The following is a 22947-nucleotide window of genomic DNA, read 5'->3' as shown; positions in this document are numbered from 1 at the left end:
GGGTGCCAGTCTCGTAGCCAAAACGTGTTTGCGAGCAAGCAGTGGTAGGTCCGCTGGGAGATAAGAAGGGTGCGCCGAGGACTGGGCCAAGATTCACGTGGTGGGAAGAGAGCGACACGGACGCGCTCTCGCGGCTGTTTGAGCGCCGAAGCGAAATCATCGAGGTCAAGTGGCTAGACGGTCCCGCCGTGTCGCGCCATATTTCCATATCTCCAGTCGGATCCGTGATGAGCCCAGTCGATGCGACGACGATGGGTTTTTTCGAACGCTCGTCGTCGACTGAGCTCGAGCTCGGCTAACACAATATATGGGTGAGTCTGCATGAGTTGATGGTAGCCGAGTCCAGCAGGGCCGTCGTCGACTGAACTCTCCCACCAAAAGTCCAGTTGATGACGGAAATCTTCCATCGTCGACTGGGCTCGTAATGCGGCACCGGGACTGCAAAAGGATGGCCCGATCGACCTGATCAGTCCCAAATTCAACTGGGATGGTCAGATGATGCCCGAATCAACTCAATTCTATCATCGCCTCACCAATTCGGCTAAACGAGTCCATCGGACGATGATAGACGGCCGAAAACTCACTGATAAGAGTGCGGGGGAAGGGCCTGTCATTTAGCGCTCGAATGTCCTCTTCGCGTTCTACCGCCGACGCGCCCACAACAGCTTCGACACGACATTTATCACTTAAGTTAGTCAAAGCATATTACATATAGAAATACATCGGTCCCCCTATCATTACAATCTCACGCCGCCACCGGCGCACGATCGAATCTATGACTCTGTACCAACTCATCCGCCTCTTCCACCTCCTCTTCCCCTACCGCCAACCCATCCACCCAACTCAGCTTGGGACATGCCATGGCCAACAACCCCCTGTGCAACACCCTCCTCTCGTAGAACTGCCTCGGCAACGTCCTGACGAACCTCGTATCCGCTGCCTGGAAAACGCTCGAGTAGCTCGCTCCGTCCTTCGCCGCTCGCTTCGCCGTCTCTCTGTCCAACGCGTCCCTCGCGAGCGTCGCATTGGGATCGATGGCATAGTCCGCGAGCGGAGCACGTCGTTTGTGGAAGTGCGATTTCTCCAGCTGCTCGATCTGCGCTCGCTGGGCTGCTGCTTCGCGTCGTCGTTCGCTCGCCGCAAGGTCAGGTTGGACAATCTGCGCATTGGGCACCGGGGGAAGCCAGGATGCAGCCAGAGCATCCGTGTCCAGCGCCCCGTCTTCACCTCGATGAGTCGGCGAGGCGGATGGTGCGATCAAGGGCGCATACAGACCGAGCGTGCACGGGTTCGTACGACAGTCCAGCACTTGCAGCTCGGAGAGCCCACGAACCGCGGTGATGATGGACTTGCTCTTCTTGACTCGACATCCGACCAGGCTGAGTCGTTTGAGCCTTTGCATGCCTTCCAGGCTCGGCAGCGTTGAGATGAGGTTGTGATCCAGATTGAGCGAACGCAGGTTGGGAGCAACCTGAGCCAGATCTGCAGGCAGCTGCATCAATTGGCACGCCGACAGCTCGAGATAGACCAGGTTCAGGAAGCGCAGCGGCTGCACCAGCGGTGGCTGCGCCGTCAGCGACGAAGCGATCGGCTTGCGCGCCTCGCTGGTGGTCGAGATGCCCTGAGGAAAAGCATTGCCGGAGAGGAAGAGTCGACGAATATCGCGCAACTGATCCGCAGGCCACGTGATGGCGGCTTCCGCCTGCTGTCGCATGCTGAGGTTGTCGAGATGCTCCAGCTGGCCCAGGTTGTCGATACGGTCCAGATCGCAGTAGTCGGCGTACAGCGTTCGCAGCCGTCTAGCTGGAGCAACGTCGAGCGTCTGCAGATGCACGTTGCCGCTGACCCGAAGCACACGCAGCTTGGGCATCGTCGGCATCAGATCGACCATGGTGAGATCGTTGTGGTCGAGGTTGAGCGACTTGAGCCGACGCATGAGAGACAGCCCGCGGATCGAGATCAGTTGGTTGTGCGACGCATCCAGCGTCTCCAAGCCTGACCACTGCGTCGAGGCCAGATTGATGCCTTTGAGACGGTTGCCGGAAAGACTCACGTGGGCCAAGCTGCGGATCTTGTCGATGCCATCCAGCGAAGAGATCGCATTGCCGTCTGCCTTGAGCGTGTGCAGGTGCTTTAGGCAGCTGAGATGGGTCAGCGAGTCGATCTGGTTGCCGCTGATATCGAGCTCCTCTAGATGCAGCAAATGTCCGAACGAGGCCATCGAGGTGAGGCGATTGTGCGCCACATTAAGGACGCGAACCGAGGCTGGGATGCCAGTCAGATACGACAGCTCGTTGGTTTGCAGGTCCACTTCTTCAAGCAGCGGAAGGAACTCCTTCAAGCGAACGCAGGATTCGAGTCGACGGCAACTCAGATCGATCGTCTGCAGTTCATCCCAGCCTGGCTCCCATGGCTCGACATCGGTGATAGCCTCCAGCACCTTGTCGTGGGCAAAGTTGAACGAGGCGTCGGTCAAAAGGGTCATGTCCGGATAGCCGTGCAACTCGTCGTACGTCTCTTCGTCCTGCTGCCAGCTGACATCCTCGTCATCATCGCCTGCGCTGTGTCGAGTCTTTCGTGGCCGCTGAAGGGTACGATACGACCAGTGAGAACGATTGGCATTCAAATCTCGCATCTTTGAAGGTGTCAGAGCGCTCGGCGGCAGGACGCCTGGCTCGTCGCCAAGAGTCAAGTCGGCGAGCATCTTGAGCGCACTCGAGATGGCTTGCGTCCGTCCATCCTCTGCACCCACATCCTCGTCTTCGCCTGTCTCAAGCGCGGTTCGAGCTCGATGGCCTGCGATGGCCCTAGATCGCGACGACAGAGCCAAACCCAAATCACGCGCACGCGTAGCGTATGGCGGGTCGGCGAAGCTAATCGTGCGATTGGGAGTGGCCGCGCCCGCGCCCGAATTGCTCGAAGTGTTGTGCGAGCCACCATTCAAGCGACCAGCGCCCTCATTCCGATAGGCTGCAGGCTGCTTGAGGATGGACTTGGGTGTCGAAATCGACGAAATCGAGGCTCTCGGTGTGGTCGTTCCCAGCTGATGTTGGTGAGCGGCGCGGCGGTCTGGAGTCGCGTGAACGTTAATGTTTGCATTTTCGCGTGGTCGCTTGCTGCCTGCAGGTTGAGCTTGGTTCTTGCGCTGCAAATAAGTTGGCGATTCCGATCGATACATCGCTCGCTCGTCTCGACCTTCGGTCGCAGCTGGATCTAAGCTCGAATGGCGGCTGCTGACGGTCGAATCTGGGCTATACGTGACCACGTTTCGGAGAGAGGATCCGGATCTCGGCACAGTGCTGATGGGCAAAGTGCGTGGGGCAAGGCCCTTCGGCGTTGCTCGTTGGGATGGAGGGGTGTTAGGGCCAGGAACCGGCGTGGATGATACAGGAACTGCGCTTTGTTCCGGTGAGTTTGCATTGGCTGAGGGGAGCAAATCCGTGACGGCCTGCGGCGCCGTCGTAGCGGATTGCGTCGCGCCATATAGCTGACGTGAATCGCGCTTCGAGACAAACATTTGCGACTTGACTGGTCTTGGCGTCGACTCATCCTCTTCTCCGACGTCATCGGTTACCGAAGCGGGAGCGTGAGAGCTCTGACCAAAGCTTTCGAAATCTCGGAAGGGATCGCTAGAGTCGCTCTGCCGCGCATCGGCGGCACTAACATTGTTGGACGAAAGGCGCTGCTGGAACGAATTGGTGCGTGCACCCAACTGCGCTCGAGCCTGCTGCTCCTCTGCTGATTCCGAGAACACGTCGAGGCTCCTCGACAGCTCCGCAGACGCTTCCGGGATGGCAGGGATGGGAGTCCTACTCAACGGTCTTGCCTCGATGGCTTCGTTTCGAGAACCTGCGGCCGAACGCAGATCTTCCTGCGACGAGCGAGATTGAGGTACCTTTTCCCAGCGATGAAGCCCTTTGTTGAAGGTGAGTTTGCCCCGGCCGAGGTTTTCAATCTCCTGTTCGGGAATCTGACTGATGTTGAAGAGACTGCCAGTTCTAGTGATCGTCGCACCTTTGCCACCAAGATCAGTGATGGTGAGCTGCGAGCCGACGTCTCCAGATACGGTCCTGGCATTGCTGGGATCGACCAGAGTGTTGGAAGAAGCGGTGCGATCGCCTCGCTTTGCGGGATGTTCCATGTCATTGACGTCCATTGTAGCCACAGTGGGCTGCGTGGGCAGCGCCAACAACGACGAAGCTCGAGCCATGGAGGCTCGATCTGGTACCTTGTTGCGCAGTTCCGCGGCCGATGCGATGTTGCGGAGCACTCGAGATGGATCCGGGAGTGGTGGGTTGGGGATGCGCTCCGAATCGTAGAGGACGATGCCGTCCTGGAATCGACGGGTGTTTCCATCTTGCTGATCTTGCGCTCCGAAGTCATCCGTTATGCCGCTGTCGTCGAGATCAGTTTCATCTGCATGACGGACATTGCCGTGCGAACGACGCTGAGCTGCAATGGCGTCGAGCGTGGGCTCGTGCAGGGTGATCAGTTGAGGCCGCTGCACCGTGGCAGGCTCGTCTTGCTCCGAGTTTTGCTCCACAGCCATTGGCTTGGCAGGTGTGTAGAGCTGTCTGCGCCTCGCGATGCGCTCTTCGAGCTGACGAATCTGCTCATCCCGGTATGCGTTGGCCTCCTCTGCAAGCTTGAATGGCTCCCAAGTTTTGCCGGATGCTGCGTCTTGGCCATCGAATTCCTCTTGCACTTCATCCTCGGCGATCGCAGTGGCGCTGATGCGACGTAGGAGCTTGCGGGGCGACTCGGCTTCCTTGGCGAGCGCGGCGATACGCCGAGAAAGGGATGCGCGCGATTTGAGCGTGGACGACATGGGAATATCATTGGAACTAGACTCGGTAATGAAGGAGGAGTCGGGTGGTAGCCTGCGTGAAGAAACGCGCTGAGGACTTTCGTGTTCAATTGCAGATGGTGCGACGTCTTCGCGCGCCGGTGACTTTTGTTGGGACAGTCGGTTTCTATAGCCCGCGCCAATAGAACGACGGCGTCTGGCTGGAGATGTGACGGAAGAGACCGGTGAGTGAACCGACTGGCCCTGATGGAAGGGGCTCGCCGATTGAGTGTTACCTGAGGAGGCTTCCTCCTCTGTTGCCCATTCGGGAGAAGAGTCTGCTCCGGTCGATGGCACTCGAACAGCATCCTGGAGTGCGCTCATGAAGTCCGTGGATTCCTTGACATAGTCAACGAGCGGCTGACGCGTTGAGGTAGAGGTCTGGCTCGACACCAGATCATCGCTGGGCTGGGGCTGACCGGAATGGCCAAGCATAGGCATGGACATGAGGTCGCCCGTCAAAACCTTGCGCGGCTTCACGTCGAGGCGGAGACGTTTTCGCTCGCGTTCAACCTCGGCTGCTTTGGCAGGATGTTGAGAAGCTGCGGGTGTTCTGTCGTTGACCATATCCTCCAGCTTGGCACGAGTGACGGCGTCGTCGTAGTTGAACTTGAACAACCGCATGGGAGTGTGGGGTGTAGGAGGACCCGAAAGGAGTCCGAGGTCTGCAGCGGCTGACGCGGGTCGTGCAAGCGCTGTGGCTTGCAGGCCGTTCGGATGGAGCGTCTGCATGTTATGTAGCGATTGGGATGGAACCATACCGCGAGATACCTGCAGACGATCCTGCGCGAGCGCATGCGGGGTCTGGAAGGTGAATGGTGTGCTTGGCACGCCAGCATTGATGCCTTTGTCTGAAGGAGCCGGATCCTCTGTGGTGGCAGCAGGCGTGGTATGATTTGAAGCCACAACCGATTCGGACGAGAGAGGCTGCTCCGACGCTTGACCTAAGGAGGCGATGTCTTGTGGACTGTTGGAGGATACCTGTGGAGTGCCGTCAGACGGTTGATCCGGTATCGTAAAGGGGTTGAGTGCAGACATGATATTGTGTACTGGCTTGTCAGGAGGTGTCGGCGTCTTGAACATGGATTGCAGCTTCATAGGCGTAAACATGTCGCCGCCAAGTGCGGAGATGCCCTTGCGGTTTGGACCACCTTGTCCTTTGGCAGGACTTTGCCATACGGGGCGGAGGATGGGTGGTAAAGAGGAAGCATCTGCCTTGTGGATGAACGTGCCCTTGGCGCTGGATGCATTGGAACCAGCGGTTGGTGACTGAGTCTGCTTTTGCTGCAACCACACGGTGGAGTGCTGAGCGGCGGTCTGCACGTTGGTGACGCGCGAGTTTTCGGCCAAAGAGCCGCGTGCGCTTGCAAAGTCGTCTGGAGCTGAGTCGTTGGAAGCAGAGTCGGAGTCGGATTCGGACTCGGACCAGATGGTGCTGTCGCCCTCTTCGTTTTCTGCATTGAAGCCACGAAGGCGGTGGCGGCGGTTCTGATGGCTGCGCAAGCGGTGCGAAGGCGTCGATGGACCGGCTTGAAGAGCGCTTGAAGCCAGTTGCGCCCTCGGCGTTGGGGCAGCAGCGGCTGATGATCTGCCTTTTAGCAAGGCTCGACGAGCTTGGTGACGCGCCGCCGAGAAGGCAGGGTTGGGAAGCGCACTGAAAATTGCTGAAGAGCCAGAAGGCCGAGATGCCATCGACGGTGTCGCGACTGAGTCGTGAGGCGCTGCCGAGCGGATCGGCGAGCGTGGGCGAGGCGGATGGCCGGCAGCAGCCTGGGCTTGTGTGACAGACGAGGTGTCGAGGTTGCTGGAGGTGGCACCTGTGTCAGGTGGTGCAGGAGCGGACTGAGGCAGTGCCTGTTCTTCTGGCCATGATTCATCCAGGTCGTCTGTCATCCAATCTGGACGCTGCTGAGGGTCTGTAGAGGATGAAGGATGGATTGCAGCTGGAGCAGCCGGAGAAGCCGGAGCTGCTGGAGCGTGTGCGGTTGGCGTCTTGTTTTGAATAGACTCGTCCCAGATGGAGCTTACCGTCTCGTCGACGTCGGCGCCATCATCACGGCCTGGTGGTGTCCCAGCAGTCTTTCCTTGGACGCTCGAAAAGTTGGAATCGACCGAGGGCGGTTTCGTTGGGGAAGAGGAGGGCTCGTCGTGATTCTGATCTGCAGGCCGCTCGGTCGCTGTACTTGTCGCTGATGGGGAGCGCGATTCCGAATGTGAGTTGATGAAAGCGGTAGGCAGATCCGCGTAGACCGGCGCGGTGAAGTCCTCGACGCCTACGGACGCCGAGACAAAGGAGGTTAGTTGTTCCGTGTCCATGTTGGTTGGGTTTGGTGAGAGGGTGTTGACAAGACGGCTTAGTGATGCAGCCTTAGGAACGAAACTGCTTTATCGAGTCCGTAGCAGCATAGCAAGCAAGCGAAGTGAAAGCCGACGCAACAACGAGCGGAGACGCGATAGATTGTGTGGTGGAGTCGGCAATTCTTTGGTGAACGCGGCGCGTTGAGTTGGGTATACGAAGGTCCTGAGGGTAGCTGATTGTTCGTGTCAGAATCGAGCGTTCCGGAAAGCGAGTGGTATCAACGAATGCAATTGAGGAAAGAGCGGGGGAGAAGCAGCAGAGTCGAAATATCGAGAGGAGGTGATGGCGGCAGGTCTCGAATCGGAGCTGCTGTCACGATGGCCTCGTGTCGGAGCTTGTGCAGCGCGGAATGCGTAAAGAGCAGCAAAGCCACGCCGAGCCACCAAAGTTCAAACCAACACACAATCGCAGCCGCACCAGACGGCTTTTGTGCGGGCGAGCTACAGAACCCTGCGTCTTGACCCAACGCGAAGCCCAAATCTCAGCAGCCCTTTCCAGCACGTGATCCCTTTCGCACCCAACGCGTTCGTCGTGCAACATTTTGCTGATTTTTATTCGGTTTATTTTATTATATTTAATCGTGCGTCTCTCTGTGCTCAACCACTGAAGCGCAGTTCGAATAGAGCGAGCAGTGTGGAAGTTGACACTCTCAAGCGCAGCGACAACGACGTCAGCTTTGACTCGATCCATCCACTCCCTGCCATCATATCCTCCTACTCATATCTTCCATCTTCTTTTACCTACCTGTCTGCCACCATCTTGCCCTGGCGCTGACCTCAAGACAGCACAGTCAGCCCGGTGCGCGCAGCCATCCGACACCACAAAGCAGGCTCGACAAACACTAACACTTACATTGCATCCATTCATAGCATCAGCAAACACTCTCACCTGTACTCTCTCCTTGCCGAAAGATCCACACGAACCCCACCACACCTAGTCAAGGTCTTGATATCATCCCTTTGCATCTACAATGGACGCTGCGGCATTGGCAGCATTGCTGTCAGACTCGACACAAAAGCTCATCGGCTTGCATTCACAGATCGGTCATCCACCCGAGGCATTACAAGGAGCGCTCGACGCGCTTCATCAGGCGCTCAAAACAGCCGTCGATGACCAGATCGGAAAAGTGCAGCGAGAGGCTCAAGATCTGAGCGCAGAATGCTCTCGGATCCATGCCGACAATGCGCGGATCAGACGCGCGATAGGCGACAAGTCTCACGCCCCAAGTCCTTCACTCCAGAATGCCATCGGGAAGCGCATGATGTCTGCCGCCTCACCTTCGGCTTCCACCTCCGAACCAGCGCAAATAGATGACTCCCAACCTCTGTTGCAGCGCCGTGCACAGCTGCAGATCGACCAGACGCGCTTGAAAGCTACGTATACCGCTAAGGAGGTGCGCCTCGATCAGCTGTCTCTCAAGCTTCAGGCCTATGTGCCGCTTCTCGGAAGCTTTGTCAAAGTTCCCGAAGACAGCTCGCAGGAACCAATAAATACAACAGACGCTGCCGCCCCCATTTTCCGCGACGTATCCCAGCCACGCATTGCACTGTTCGAAGCAGAGATCATCCGATGCTCCAAAGAGGTCAACGCTCGCTCAGAACGTCTGCAGACGAGCTTGCTCGAAATCGTACAGCTTTGGTCCGAACTCAATCTTGAACCAGCGCAACCAGCAGCTCTCACCGACGACCGCGTCTTCGAGTCAGAACAGGTCGGTGACCAGGTCGACTGCGGAGGCGGAACCCTCCAGTTTGATCGCGCCATCCTTTCCCATCTCCAGCTGGAACCCATTCACGACCACGACACGCGCAGATTCTTGGGCGAATTCGTCAGCACTGAGCAGCCTGAGCGTCGCGATGCTTCCTCATCACGCGCCAACACCCAAGCCATCGACGACCTCCTCGACCAAACGCCTACACGCGCATCCCTTGGCGGTCAGCCTGCAAGAAACAGCGGAGACCTCGCACTGCAGCTACCGTCATCGAGCGACACCGCTTCCGCTCCTGCTTCTCCCTCGCATCTCCTCGAACCGTCCGAAGTCAACCTGGCACTTGCAGCAACCAAGCTCCAGTGGCTCGAAGCAGAAAAGCAGCGTCGCGAGATGCTCATCCAGGACTTGTACGATGAGCTCAGCGAGCTGTGGGCCAAGTTCGACGTGCCAGAGGAGGAGATGGATGCATTTGTCATGGATCACAGAGGTAGCACCATGGACGTCATCGAAGCCTACCAGGCCGAGCTCGAAAAGATGAGGCAGCTCAAGGCGCAGCACATGTCGCTCTTCATAACAAAGACGCGAGAACGCATCGCTACGCTCTGGGACTCGCTCTTCCTCACCGATGAGGAGCGTCAAGCCTCCTTCCCGCCCTATTTCATCGACGTTTCCGCCGATGCGGATCCCAACCTCGACGAGCCGCTGCCCACCGATGAGATCCTTGCTTCCCACGAGCGGATGATCGACATGCTCACAGAGCAGGTGCAAGTCAAAGCGCCCGTCCTCAAAGTCATCGGTCGCTATAAGGAACTTCTCGACGAGCAGAGGCAGCTCGACGAATCCGCCCAAGATGGCTCGCGTCTGCTCGGCCGTTCCAATCGCGGCGATCCCGGTCGACTGCTGCGCGAAGAAAAGATGCGCAAGCGTGTCAAGATCCAGAAGCCCAAGATCGAGGCGGAACTGCTCAAGGTCATTCCAGCATGGGAGGAGGAGCGCGGAGAACCGTTCACCATCAATGGCGTACGCTACCTCGATGAGCTTCTCGAGCAGGTGGAGGGATCCAAGGAGAATGCCACTCGCAAAAGGACAAGGACCGTTTCAAGCGCTCAGCCACCCGCTCCTCCCGTCAGCGCGCCTGCGAGCGTCAAGCGAGGCCCGTTGGCGCCCTCCACGACCTCGAATCGAGCGGTCGCGGCCACGCCGATGCGATCCATGACACCTCACCAGAGTACAATCAAGAAGCCTCGAATCGCGGCACCACCAGCAACAGTAGCGGCGCCGTCTTCCAGGACACCATCAGTGAGGCAAGGCGCAGTGCCGGCATCCGTGTCCAGAATGACATCGGCACGTGTCCCCATGTCAGCAGCTCCCAAAGCGCACTACACGGGAAATGCAGCCAGCAGCATCTCACGACCTGCGTCGTCTATGGCAGGCGCTTACAGAACCGCGAGCAGTGCCTCATACGCTGCAGGCACCAGCAGTCCGTCCCGTATCCCTGGTCCATCGCCTCACCTCCCATCCAAAGGATTTGGTGCAGCTCCTTCTGTGCCGGGCTACGCTTCCGCGTATGGCGCACGCAGCGTCACCACCGCCTCGGTCGGTTTGGCAGCGAGAACAGTTAAGGCGCAACGAGAGAGCTTTCGACCTCGTCCTTCGCTCGTAGCCAAAGTCCCACGTAACGCCAATGTTGTAGGAAGCAGCGCTGCTGGGCCAGGTGTCATCTCTCCAGGCAGAGCAAGCAAGTGGGGAGAGATGGGTCCTCCGCGGTGGCCGGCTGCTGGGCAGCCATCGAACATAAACCGCGACGTCTCTTGCGTGTCCAACAGCTCGATCCACACCGACATGACGACGGTTATCCATCCAATGGCAGGTGGTGCCACGCAGATGGCGAGACCCACCGAGCCCATGAGGAAGGCGAGACGTGCACCGTCCATGTCGCTTGAGGCGTGTCTCGCCAATCTGGCAGCTACGTCTTCGCAAGGCAAAGCGAGACTCGGCGATGCAGGCAGAGACTTGGGCATATCGTCGATTCGCAGCGTTTCGTCGTCGGATGACATTGCCAATCAGGTTGGCGAAGTGGAGGACCACGAGAGCAGCGCCAGAGTGAGGGGATGGAAGGACGGATTGCGCATCGCCGATGCTGGGGTGGATGACGACGTCGATGTGAATGCTGGTGCAGCGCAGACCTTGCCTAGATCGGGGAGCAGCAACTGGGAGTTGGTAGGCGAAGCCGAACCCGAGCCGACATACTTTGCTGATCAGCAAGCAGCTTTGACTGCGTGAGAAGCGGTGAGCAGTTCGTCGTCTTTCTCTTCATATACCCTGACATGCCATTAGCCCTTTACTCTTCACTCGTTGTATTCTATTCCCATATTGCATTTTGGATCTCTTTGCCGCTCAACATGGTCTTCCGCAGAAATCATCATGCTGAGGAGCGTCTTGAAGCGTCGAGGCCGGATAGCTGTGTGATCAAAAGACGTGAGGGGCAAGGTGTTGAGGGAAACGCAGGGCGACCGTGCGCTCGCAGCAAATGCACAAATCCGACATCCGAGATACACTTCAAGAAATCCGGTTTCTGCAGTGTACAACGATGGAGCTCTCATTTCATCCTGACTTCGAAAGCCTCGAGTGCCTCGATTGTCACCTCAACACTGCCGTATTTCGTGCACAATGAAGAGAAGTGCTCGGATGCGAGCGCAGCTGCGCTCGATCTCGTTTCTTACCGGATCGTCGTCGTCAACCTCGGTTGCTCGGAGCACAGCAACGACAAAGCATCGAGAATACGCATCCCAATCACCACCAACACCTCAACCGCACTCGCCATATCCCCTGATCTCTGCAAAAGGCAAAGCACGCTCTTTCACGCCCCTGTCAGCAAACCCGCGTATCCTTCATGCAGATCCTTGTGCGACCCACTCAGTGCCAGGTCTCCGGCTCCTCAGCAACTCCGCCTCTCCTTCGCCCACTCGCCTCGGCATGGACAGCGAGGCAGACCTCGGCCGTCACTTCTACCTCAACAAAGTGCTCGAGCAGTGGGCTGCCAAACCTGCCACGCGCATGACGCTGCGTCAACTCATCTTCTTCGGGCGCACCATCGGCCGCGACCGCGAGAAGATCCTCAAATCTGCCAACTACGTCCGCACCGAGCTCCCCGTGCGCATCGCCCACCGCATTCGCGATCTCCAAGCGCTGCCCTTCGTCGTCATGACGAACCAGCATCTCGAGGACGTATACCAAAAGTACTGGTCGGCGTTCGAGACGTTTCGTCGGTTCCCGCATATCAAAACCATGGATGATAACGAAAGGTTCTGCAACCTGCTTAGGGGTTTGCTGGATGATCATCTTACGATCATACCGAGTTTGACCATTGGGATTGTGGAAAGTAGTCATCATTTAGGCGCGAAGCAGCTCGATAAGTTCATGGAAAGGATGTTGAGGAGTAGGATATCGAGGAGGGTCCTGGCGGAACAACATATTGCACTGAGCGAGGCGCTGGACGATCCGTTCCACTTTTTCAACGAGCCAGAACGGCGTTCGGAAGGCGAAGAAGATGAACATGCGGACGACATTGGTGATCACGTCGGAATCATCTACACGCGACTAAGCGTGGCTAGCGTCGTCAATAAGGGGATCAAGCTGCTGACGCAGATGTTTGAAAATGTGCAGGGAGTGGGGAGGGAGAGGATACCGGAGGTGAAAGTGGATGGAGATTTGAAGGCGAGGTTTGCGTATATACCGGAGCATCTGGAGTACATTGTTTTCGAGCTGTTGAAGAATGCCATTCGCGCGACGATCAGGAAGCACGCGGGGGAGGAGGAGAGGGGGTTGGTGAGGGTGACGATCGTGGAGGGCCCACCGGAGGAGGATCTGATCATAAGGATCAGTGATTCGGGAGGAGGATTGCCGGACTTGATCAATCAGCTGTCGTTGCCTTCGCCAGCTGCGGTGGCGGCGAAATCCGTTGTGACGCCGACGTTTGCGAGTAGTCCAGCGGGAGGGACAGCGGCGGCGAGTGGGATGGCGAGTGGGACGGCGGCGGAGCCGAGCCTTCAAGTGGATCAATCTTATCCCATCCCTTTCCCCGACACGGGGCACATTGGAGGATATCCACCGCGAGGATCTCGAGCCCGACTCCTTCACCCGGACGACGATACGATCCCCGTCACCCTCACCGACGACACCATGCCGGGATCGATGCAGATGCACGCCACGCCGTTCTACTCCGAACCCTCCGCGGAGAGTTCCTCTCCCCACTCCTCCTCGTCGCGAATGTGGTCTGCGCGCGGTGGAGTCGGCTCGGCAGGCGGCACCGGCGGCACCACGCCACCGAACGAGTTCGGCACCGTCGGAACCTCCACCACCACCACCGAAGGCTACTCCGACCCGCTCATCGACGCCCTCTGCTCCTTCAGCAACGTGCGCAAACGACTCGAGATCGAAGCCCACTCGGACTCCTCCTCTTCCAGCACGTTCTACGGTCTCAACTCCTCCACGCCTGCTCCTCCTCCCTCCACCGCCACAGACCTCTCCAGCGCAGGTCTAGGCACACGAGATCGCTACGACGCGCTCAAAACCATCCGCAAATTCAAGGGCACCGTCACGGAACAAGTGCCGAAACCCAAACCTCAGGCGGTGGAGGGTACAGGTCCAGCAGCACTGCACACCGTCCAGGTCGAAACGGGCTTGGGTCTGCCCATGGCCAAGGTGTATTGCGACTTCTTCGGTGGAAGTTTGAGCTTCAGGAGTCTGGATGGTCATTCGACGGATATCTACGTAAGACTGCCGAAGCTGGGTACGAACAAGGAGACGATAGAGGAGATCGTGCTGTGATGGGTACGAGGTGTTGCGATTGGTGTGGAAGGGAAGGGTTGTTACAATACAAGGTGTTTGTGTGCGTGGAAGAATGCAGCGGTTACTGTGATGAATCGGTTCTTCGCTGATGAACTCTGTCCAGCTTATCAAGCACATCCTCCCTCTCGCGTACCAGATGGAACAGTGTCAATTCGAGTTCCCTCTTCCTCTCCGCCTGCGCCTTTGCTAGTGCTTTTGAAGCAGCCTCGTCCGCTGCTGCTTCACGGACCAGCTGGGCATCTTGCGCAGCGTGTCGATCGTGCATCGTCGAAGCCGACGCCGGAGTAGCTGGAAGCGCAGCACCCGGGTCGATGTCTTTGGAATCCTTGAGGTCGTGCAGTCGCATTCCGAGGTAGTAGCTACCGGGTACGATGACGAGGGCGGAGAACGCGGCGATCCAGTTACGCATGGGTACGCGAGGTTTGGGTGCGCCAGACATGGGTGGGATTTGCTGCTGAGGGAGGGTGCGAGATGTAGAAAACGATCGTGGTGCAGTGGTGGTGGTCGGAGCAGAAATGGATTTGCGTTGGAGGAAAGATTGCGCGGAGAAGTGGTGCGATGTTGAGCTGCTGAGACGGTTGCGTAGTTGCTGGGTCGCGCGCGTCATTGCCGGCAGAGCATTGATGGGAAGTGGCGGGAGCCGCGATTCGAGATAGCTGGTGAGTGTGGCCGAGCCCTCTTCCTTCCTGACATCTGCTCTGCTCCTCGGTGCTATTTCATCGAGTTGTAGTCTGGACTGCGTCGACAAGGAAGAAGCCTCATTGGCGAGTGGTGTGATCTGTCTGCTGTCCCGAGGACGTGCTTGTATGCCTGCTTCACGAATGCTAAATTCGAGTCCTCGAATCATCACATTCCAGCCGTCGCGCAGATTGGTCGAGATCCACACGATCGGTTTGCTGGCCAGTATCCTCGCGAATGCCGAGGCAAACGCCGGTGGCAGTGGTCGTACAACCGTTGCGATCAGAATGGCACCGAGCGTAGGTTCCACAGGGGACGCTGGAGGTAGGCGATCACCAGTGTAGGTGAACCGAGCTTCGCTGTGTTCCGCAGGACTTGTGATGAGAGGTTTTGGCTCCTCAAAGGGCGCATCGGCGATCTTCAGCCAGTCGACCTGACGGGTTGGAGCAGACTTGCGTAGTGAAAGCAATCCGGCTTGGCCAGGCTGGCACCCTTTGGCGATGAGGTAGGACGTGACCCGCGCTTCGAGCTTGCGCATCATGGCATTGAGTCGGCCTTCGTACGCCCAGATACCTGTCGTCAGGACAGAGATGCACTGTGCGGGCGGTATAGATGTCGACGCTTCAGCAACCGACTGCTGTTGATCCAAGCCAAGCCTGCTCCTTCTGCGAGACAGCTCGTCGTTCATGCGATGTGCAACCACAACGTCCGTCATCGTTCGATCACCCACCAACAAAACACTTCCGCATCCGCTTCCATCCGCTGGCACCTGCGTACTGATGATCTTCATCCTCTCCCTGACATACTTTTTGCTCTCTCGACTAGGTCCAGCCTCAATCGACGCAGATCCGGGAGGCATGTGTTGCGCCTGCGCCAACGTCGTCTCCCGATCATGCGACAGCGCAACAAAGTACTCGAGCGCTTCCCTTGCACAACCCTTCGCCGGCTTCTTGTGCTTGTGACACAGCACGGGAACGTTGAGCGATCGACTTAGCGATTCGGCACCTAATCCGGAAGGGTCGTCGGAGGAACCGCTTGAGTTGCTAACGATGAGGATGTTTTCGCGACCGAACACGCGTTGACATTGCTGCCAGGCGTCGGTGATCGATGGCTCGAGGACGTCGGAGTGGGGTGCAGTGAGACAGTTGTCCTTGTCGAATACGAGGTAGCGCACGCCGTTGGCGTGAAGTGATTCCCAGTCGAGATGGCGGATGTCGGGAACTTGGACGTGTGGCACCACCAGAGATGGCCGGAACACCACCGAGAGGATGGCGATGACTCCCGCAAGGTTTCCCATGGCTGTATGACGGGGCTGATGGACGTCGAGACACTGATCAAGGTGTACGAAAGTGTCGGTATCGAGTGCTTTGATGTGGAAGCGAAGCTCTCGTCTCTCGGAATTCGGATTTGTGAGTTGTTCCTCCACGAATTTTTGGACGCTGATTTTCTATTGCAATTTTTTATGCGGAAGATTTGCCCAGAGAGGATGTTTCTGCTAGCCAGGGTGCAACTTGCAAACATCTTCCTTCTTTGCCAACCATCTCAAACCGCACTAGACGTTCGCAAACATGTCTGCAGCCGCAGCTATCAACCAGGCTGGGCCATCGACTCCAGCAAGCAAGGACAAGAAGCCTAAGCGGACCAGGAAAAGGAACAAGAGACGAACCTTGGAAGTTGAAGACAGCAGCAGCAGCAGTGACGACAGCAGCGACGATGAAGACGTGCTAAAGGTCAAAGCTGCCCCCGTCGAAACACCAAAGTCGTCCACAAAGAAGGCGAAAGTAGACTCAGACTCGGAATCAGACTCAGATTCAGGCTCTGATGAAGACCAAAAAGATGACGGCGAAGGAAAACGCAAGAGGAAGCGGAAACGCACTCAAAAGAAGAAACCTACGCAGCCGTCATCCGAGTCGATCGCTTCAACCCCATCTACAGCCTCAAAGCCGTCTGCACCCAAGCCGATATCGTTGTCTCCCGAAGACGTCGGACCCGACCCAAACACAGATCTGCGTCTGAGCGATCAAGCCAAGCAAGCGATCCAATACGCCCAAATCTACATCAAGGACAAGTCACAATGGAAGTTCAACAAGGCCAAACAGAACTGGCTCCTACGCAATGCGCTCTCCGTCCCGCCATCTGACTACGACGCATCACTCGCGCGGAAGCAGGTAGAAACCTCATCGGCTGCGGAGGATTCCGAAGATGCGGCGGAGGAAGGGGAGAACTTTGTGCCGGAGGACTTTGTACCCGTGGTGACCGCCTACCTGACCAGCGTGATGGGTGGTGCTCGACTGCGCCTCATCGAGTCCCTCAGAGAGGCCATCAACGCACCCGTCGTCGAAATTGCACCAACACAGCCCGAAGCCCAGGACGATTCGGCACACACCACTACTGCAAATGAACAAGCCGCCGGCATCGCAGCCGGCGACGGTGGAGCCACCACAAAGTCGGTCTCATTTGGCAACTTGGCTCTCGAGTCGGAGCAGAAGGAGCAAGCAGCCGAAGCGGCCGGCCTTCCAGCCGGCACAGATCCACGCGAGGTAGAGATGCGCAGGGAGAGAGCGACAAAGATGCTCGGACTTATGGGGGAAGTGCTGTGAATTGACAATAACTAGGCCTTTCGCTCGTGGACAGAACGGAGTTTTATGTGACAGGTCGAACCAGAGTGGAGCGTAGAGCCTCAGTGGAGGGTCCAATCATCAGCGATAGGATCCATCGTGTCAGCAGAAGGCGGTTTCTTTACCAGCGGCATGCAAATGTCGGGACTGTCAGGTCCGATCATGGGATCGCTTGCGCAGACGCTACCAATCAAATCAGGAACATGCATAAAATACATCAGTGTCGATCACAATGGATACTCGTTTCGTTGTTTCTTGGAACACTCACCCCGTGTATTTGCCAGCCTTTGGCTGGTTTCTGTCGTACTTGCTCATGGGCACGATGCAGCAGTGTGTCCAGGTGGACTCAACGGGATAGTGAGGACAGCCAGAGGTTGGATGAAGCCCTTTCTTTGCAGAGTACTGGAAGGAACATCGTGGAGCTGAGGCTGCGGCTTGCAGGGCGATGGCGCTCGCCAGAAGGAACAGAGAGGTTGGGAGGAACATGTTCGGGGAGGGAGTCGATGAGGGAAGTCGAAAAGGAGGCAGGTTGAGCGGGGAAGGGGTCGATGCTTGTTCTTAACTCAAGACATAATGTACTGAGGTACCGTAGCGGGGACATGTCCACTCAGCTCAAATGAAGTTTACTGGTTCAGGTGGGCCTACTTTCGTCATAAATGCGGAAGGCGTGTGGACACGGAATGTGGGAAACGCTGTATTGAATGAACGACCAGCCCGCCTGTTTCATCAGGATGTGAGAGCGTGCAGCACTCTCCTTCTTCTCCGCAATCCCATTATTGGCGATTGCACCGCCGCTCAAGTTCTGTTTTCATACTTGTCCCACCCTGATCGCACTTCGTCACGTTCGTGACTGTACTGGACGGGCCGTCTGGCCGCTGCTACCCACTTCCGTCCAGCGAACTCACAATTTGCAATATAAGACGGAGCCGATCTGCTGAGGGCGATCCTTCGCCCACCTCCATTTCAACACCCAATCGGCTGCGGATCGCCTTTTCTCAAGCCTTGGATGCAAGCTTGCTGCGCTATTACAGTAGGGGCATCGACAATGCAATAGAGCTTGTGACGGGGACAGGTTCGCGTCGGTTGACGCTCCCACGCTTGGCGATGGCATTACGGTTTTCCGCAGTCACAGAGCGTGTGACGTTCGTCAATGCTGCTATCTCACACATCTCTCACATATTTTCAGAATACAAAGAGCATCTCCTTGTTGATGACTCTATCTCTGGACCGTGCGATTCAGCGGCTTAAATACAATCACACCTTGCCTACTTTTGCTCGCTGAGCACCTTCCTGACTATCCTCTCTACCATACCCTCCAACGCCTGCGACGAAGCCGGACCTACAGCGCTCCCCACCGCACCCCTTCCAGCGTCGATGCTGTTGGCAGCCTCGGCATGCTCTTCGGCATCCCTCTCTAGCGAACCCAGGACGGCACGATGCACGTATTTGCCCACCATGTCGAGCTCCACATTGACCGTGTCTCCCGGCTTCTTCTTGCTCAACCCGATCACCTCTTGCGTATGTGCGATGAGCATCACGTTGAACTCGACGATCTCCTTCTTTGGCGTATGTGCGTCTTCTCGGACATCACCTGCTGTAGAGTTGGACGGCAGGAGACCGCCCGTTGCTGGAGAAACCTCGATGAGTGTCAGTGATGCGCCGTCGAGTGTTACGTAGCCTTTGGGGATCAGGTAGGGCGAAAGTGTTGATGGAAGCGGCAAGGATTCTGGCTTGTGTTGCAGCCTCAGCGTGATCGTAAGCGCATTACCGTTGGGTACAACAGATCTGATGAGGGCAGTGGTGTCGACGTGACCCTGGACAAAGTGTCCACCGAACCGAGTATGCGCGTCCATAGCTCGTTCGCAGTTGACACCATCTCCGACCTTGAGATCACCGAGGTTGGTCTTCTTTAGCGTCTCGGGCGCAACACCGATCTTGAAGTATCCACCGTCTTTGGATTCAGACGCGTCGAACTCGGTGACGGTCAAGCAGGTGCCGTTGACAGCGATGCTGTCACCGATGTGACAGTCTTTGAGGATAGCCGCAGATTTGCCGATGGTCATGGAGTAGCCTCCGCCGCCGGACTTGGATGCATCTTGGGGTGAGATGTCGATGATGGGAGCGAGAAGCTCGACTGTGCGGGGGCATTGCATTGGTCAACAGCAAGGGAAGTTAGAAATGTCACACGAGAGCCGTGGTAGCCGACTTCTGTATCTCTTCGATCGATGACTTACCGATTCCGGTGAACATAGTAGCAGGGGATACCAATATCAGGCAATGCGAGCGGTCTACGAGATGACGGAGAGATGATGGTAGAGCACGAGAAGGACAAGGACGAAGTGGAGATTATGTCATGCGACCGCGGCGTACAGCCGGATTGCTCGAGAACTCGGCTTTTAGAGCGGAATCTCGGAAAGGGTCCTATGCTCCACTTGGCACGCTTCTCGTGCGATAAGAAGTTTTGGTTTTGCGTCTTCGGTGAAATTCCGTGGCCGCTGCTGGCTTGTGCATTTCCACCCTCGAAGCACATGATGCACAAAGTGATGTGACTCGCTCAGTTCATCCTCCCCTTCCATACGTCCTCCATCCTGTGCGCAAAGTACTTCCCGAAAGCATCTTCATCATGTCAGCAACTCAAGGCATCAACGTAGCCATCATCGGCGTCGGTCTCGTTGGAACCTCGGTCATCCAACAGCTCACCACCGTCTCTTCTCTCGCATCCAAGCTGCACATTGTAGCATTGCAAAACAGCAAAAAGACGCTCCTCAGCACACTCACTTCTCCTATCTCGCTCACCAGCTCGGCTGACTGGAAGTCGCTGCTCGCCAACAGTCCCACCTCGGCTCTTGCGCTGCCCGACCTCGTTCTCGAGCTGCAAAAGATCACCCGCGATTCGGGACGTCACACCGCCGTCGTCGACAACACCTCCGATGAAAAGGTCGCCGCCTTCTACCCGCACTTCCTCGCTGCTGGTCTCAGCGTCGTGACCCCCAACAAAAAGGCTTTCTCTGGACCAATCGAGTTGTACGAGGATATCCTGAAGCACAAGTCGAACGACCTTGCTGGCTCGAAGGGAGCTCTCGTGTACCAGGAGTCCACCGTGGGTGCTGGTCTTCCCATCATCTCTACCCTCAACGACCTGGTCAACACCGGTGACGAAATCACCAAGATCGAAGGTGTCTTCTCCGGAACCCTCTCGTACATCTTCAACGAGTTCTCCACCCCGAAAGGTGGGGACAAGAAGTTTTCCGACATTGTCAAGTTTGCCAAGGAAAACGGCTACACCGAGCCTCACCCCAACGACGACCTGTCCGGCTCGGACGTCGCACGCAAACTCGCCATTCTGTCGCGACTTGTTCCCGAGCTCAAAGATGCTCTTCCTCAAGGATACCTCAGCGTGCCCACCCACTCCCTCACCCCTGCACCACTAGCCGACGTCGCTTCCGGCGAAGAATACGTCCAGCGTCTCCCCGAATTCGACGCCGACTACGACAAGCTCAACAAGGAAGCCTTCGACAACGGTTCCGTCTTGCGCTACGTCGGTGTCATCGACGTCAAATCCAAACAGATCAAGGCAAGCCTCGAAACATACCCAGCGACTCATCCTTTCGCTTCCTCGTTGAGCGGTTCGGACAACATCGTCGCTTTCCACACAAAGAGGTATTCGGCCAGACCCCTGTTGGTGCAAGGAAGCGGTGCAGGTGCCGACGTTACCGCTATGGGCGTCGTTGCTGATCTCATCAAGATCGCTGAACGTCGATCGTAGGAAGCTGCGCACAGCACAGCAAAATGACGGTAGAAGAAGAAATGGTATTTTTGTGTCGTCACAACATGATAGGTGTGGAGTGTGAAGGGTGGAGGGGATTCAGTCGAAGACCACTTTTTTGCCCTGAGGTTTGACCTGAGCCATGAGTTCCTTTTGTTTCTGCTTTGCGATCCAAGATGGATGCATTTCCTGCGACTTGTTCGCCGCCGCTGCTGGCGGTGGTACTGATTTCTTGTCTGTTCCATTCTGCTGCACCGGAGCCACCGTCGGTGGTGGTCTTGGTACGAATGGCCGCTTCGGCTGTTTCGGCAGCGGAGCAACTGCACCTCCCCACCCACCATCTCGTTTCGTCGGAGCCTGGAACGCCGGAGGCCTCTGTCGTCCTCCGCTACTAGCTGTATTTGTGGGAGCACGTTCCGATCTGAGTGACTTCTTCTTCTCCCGCATCTTGATGTGGTTGGCGTTGGAGCCGTATTTCTTTTCGTACAGCGCTTTGCGTGCGCGTTGACCCATGCGGTTCTTGCGCTCCTTTTTGCTGCCGGATTTGAGTTCGGAGAGGTCGCGGTCGGCGAGGTCGGCTTCGGCGTCGGACCACTCATCGTCGGAACGTCCGGCGATGAAACCGGTCGAGAGCGAGGGGAGGAAAGTCGATGAGGAGGATTTGGACTTTTTGGTGGACTTGGAGGTGGAGGGTGAGGCTTTGCGTTTGCGTGATGGTGCTGCCGTCGAAGACGCTTCCGAGTCGGAGTCGGAGTCAGATTCGGAGTCAGCATCAGACTCAGAGTCAGAGTCTGAAGCTGAGTCCTCGGAGCGGTCGCTATCGTCGCTGTCACTCGTCGAAAGGTTGTCAGAAGCGTCTGATGCTGACTGAGTCCTTCGTTGTCGTTTGGACGTGACGTTGTCGTCGTCATCATCGTCATCGTCGTCATCGTCTGAGCCTGACTCGACACCAGAATCAGATCCAATCATGTCGTCCCACTGCGACAGATCTCCCAAAGCCTTGAGCTTTTCTTTGCCTATCCTCATCAGCTCCTCTTCATCCTCATCTTCGCCGTCACCCTCCTTGTCGTCATCGTCGACGAGCCGTAATCGACGAGGTGCATCATCGTCCGAGTCAAACTCCTCTTCCGAACCTGACCATTCTCGTTCCTCCTCATCAGCATCTTCTGCGTCCAAACTTGCCTTACCCTTACCCTTGACGTTAGCTTCCGCCTCTTTCTTGGGCTCGACACCTGCCAACTTCTTCAACTCTTCAACAAACCTTCCCACTTCATCAGCCAGCACCTTGGAGGAAGTGACCTTTGCCTTTGCCCTCTCCACTGCTCGATCGCCATCGTCCGCCACGTTCTCGACCAGCACCGTCTCTCCCAGCAGCTCTTCGTCCCTCACCATTTGCAAATACAGAAACTCGTCCTCATCCGCATCGTCTACGTCGGCAGGTCTCGGCAGCAGCTTAGCTTTGACCATCTTGGTGATCAGCGCACGACCCGCAAGCAGGTTGATGTCGATTGACTTGAGCGCGGCCAGCTCTTTTTCTGCGAGCTCAGCTTGCTCTGCTGAAGATTCTTTCTTGCGGAGACCTTTAAGCTTCTTGACGAGTTTCTGCACTTCGAACGTCTTGGTCTTCTTGGCGGTTGCGCGGAGTTGTTTTGCAACATGGTACAATTTCTTTCTCGCCTTTTCTGCGTCGATGACTGGTCGTTCGGATGCGACATCGCTCTCATCTCCATCGTCGCTGCTCGCGTCTTCGTCAGAATCGGACTCTGAGTGGATGCTTGAAGCTTCGCCCCTGAACGAGTTTTCGGCGGTGGTTGCTTCCTCGACTTCCATGGCTGAGCGGCTGGACGAGGCTTCGGACGAGGCAGAGTCAGAGACTTCAGGCGAAGGAGACAGCCTCGGCCGCTCGATCGGGATTTTGGAGCCCATTCTGGCTCGACTCTTACAATGAGGTTACGATGGTGGGAAGGAATGGCTTTGACAAGAGTACGAGCATGTTTGAGCTCAAAAAGCAAAAGTGGAACACGAGTGGAGAGTTTCCAAAAATTCTGCTCGGAAGCCGGACAAAAAACCAAATGAGCCAGCTTAACATGTTGCTAGGGAGAAAATATCGGCGAATTGGCC

General features: G+C 56.8%; 9 protein-coding genes across 9 annotated transcripts; 4 read left to right on the top strand and 5 right to left on the bottom strand.

Moving 5' to 3' along the window:
• Nucleotides 1–173: 173 nt before the first annotated feature.
• PHSY_003842 (protein phosphatase regulatory subunit) lies at nucleotides 174–7162 on the bottom strand (the record flags this gene model as incomplete). Its single annotated transcript, XM_012334459.1, has 2 exons — nucleotides 174–438; nucleotides 927–7162. The coding sequence occupies 2 exons, from the start codon at nucleotides 7160–7162 to the stop codon at nucleotides 174–176; spliced, it is 6501 nt and encodes a 2166-aa protein (XP_012189849.1).
• Nucleotides 7163–8175: 1013 nt separating this feature from the next.
• PHSY_003841 (microtubule associated protein) lies at nucleotides 8176–11196 on the top strand (the record flags this gene model as incomplete). Its single annotated transcript, XM_012334458.1, has 1 exon — nucleotides 8176–11196. One exon carries the CDS (start codon nucleotides 8176–8178, stop codon nucleotides 11194–11196), a length of 3021 nt encoding a protein of 1006 aa, XP_012189848.1.
• A 405-nt stretch (nucleotides 11197–11601) lies between these two features.
• PHSY_003840 (pyruvate dehydrogenase kinase) lies at nucleotides 11602–13743 on the top strand (the record flags this gene model as incomplete). The annotated part of the gene is made up of 1 exon (XM_012334457.1): nucleotides 11602–13743. The coding sequence occupies one exon, from the start codon at nucleotides 11602–11604 to the stop codon at nucleotides 13741–13743; it is 2142 nt and encodes a 713-aa protein (XP_012189847.1).
• Nucleotides 13744–13825: 82 nt separating this feature from the next.
• Nucleotides 13826–15739, bottom strand: PHSY_003839 (hypothetical protein; the record flags this gene model as incomplete). The annotated part of the gene is made up of 1 exon (XM_012334456.1): nucleotides 13826–15739. The coding sequence occupies one exon, from the start codon at nucleotides 15737–15739 to the stop codon at nucleotides 13826–13828; it is 1914 nt and encodes a 637-aa protein (XP_012189846.1).
• A 271-nt stretch (nucleotides 15740–16010) lies between these two features.
• PHSY_003838 (hypothetical protein) lies at nucleotides 16011–17042 on the top strand (the record flags this gene model as incomplete). The annotated part of the gene is made up of 1 exon (XM_012334455.1): nucleotides 16011–17042. One exon carries the CDS (start codon nucleotides 16011–16013, stop codon nucleotides 17040–17042), a length of 1032 nt encoding a protein of 343 aa, XP_012189845.1.
• An 80-nt stretch (nucleotides 17043–17122) lies between these two features.
• Nucleotides 17123–17546, bottom strand: PHSY_003837 (hypothetical protein; the record flags this gene model as incomplete). The annotated part of the gene is made up of 2 exons (XM_012334454.1): nucleotides 17123–17243; nucleotides 17329–17546. 2 exons carry the CDS (start codon nucleotides 17544–17546, stop codon nucleotides 17123–17125), a joined length of 339 nt encoding a protein of 112 aa, XP_012189844.1.
• Nucleotides 17547–18325: 779 nt separating this feature from the next.
• Nucleotides 18326–19213, bottom strand: PHSY_003836 (riboflavin synthase alpha chain; the record flags this gene model as incomplete). Its single annotated transcript, XM_012334453.1, has 1 exon — nucleotides 18326–19213. The coding sequence occupies one exon, from the start codon at nucleotides 19211–19213 to the stop codon at nucleotides 18326–18328; it is 888 nt and encodes a 295-aa protein (XP_012189843.1).
• A 470-nt stretch (nucleotides 19214–19683) lies between these two features.
• On the top strand, nucleotides 19684–20826 carry PHSY_003835 (homoserine dehydrogenase; the record flags this gene model as incomplete). Its single annotated transcript, XM_012334452.1, has 1 exon — nucleotides 19684–20826. One exon carries the CDS (start codon nucleotides 19684–19686, stop codon nucleotides 20824–20826), a length of 1143 nt encoding a protein of 380 aa, XP_012189842.1.
• Nucleotides 20827–20925: 99 nt separating this feature from the next.
• On the bottom strand, nucleotides 20926–22656 carry PHSY_003834 (bud site selection-related protein; the record flags this gene model as incomplete). Its single annotated transcript, XM_012334451.1, has 1 exon — nucleotides 20926–22656. One exon carries the CDS (start codon nucleotides 22654–22656, stop codon nucleotides 20926–20928), a length of 1731 nt encoding a protein of 576 aa, XP_012189841.1.
• Nucleotides 22657–22947: the final 291 nt, after the last annotated feature.

This window comes from Pseudozyma hubeiensis (assembly GCF_000403515.1).
Source record: "Pseudozyma hubeiensis SY62 DNA, scaffold: PHS38, whole genome shotgun sequence".
Taxonomy (NCBI): Eukaryota; Fungi; Basidiomycota; class Ustilaginomycetes; order Ustilaginales; family Ustilaginaceae; genus Pseudozyma; species Pseudozyma hubeiensis.
Note: the sequence above shows the minus strand (reverse complement) of the source record. Positions and strands in the feature narration are given on the sequence as shown.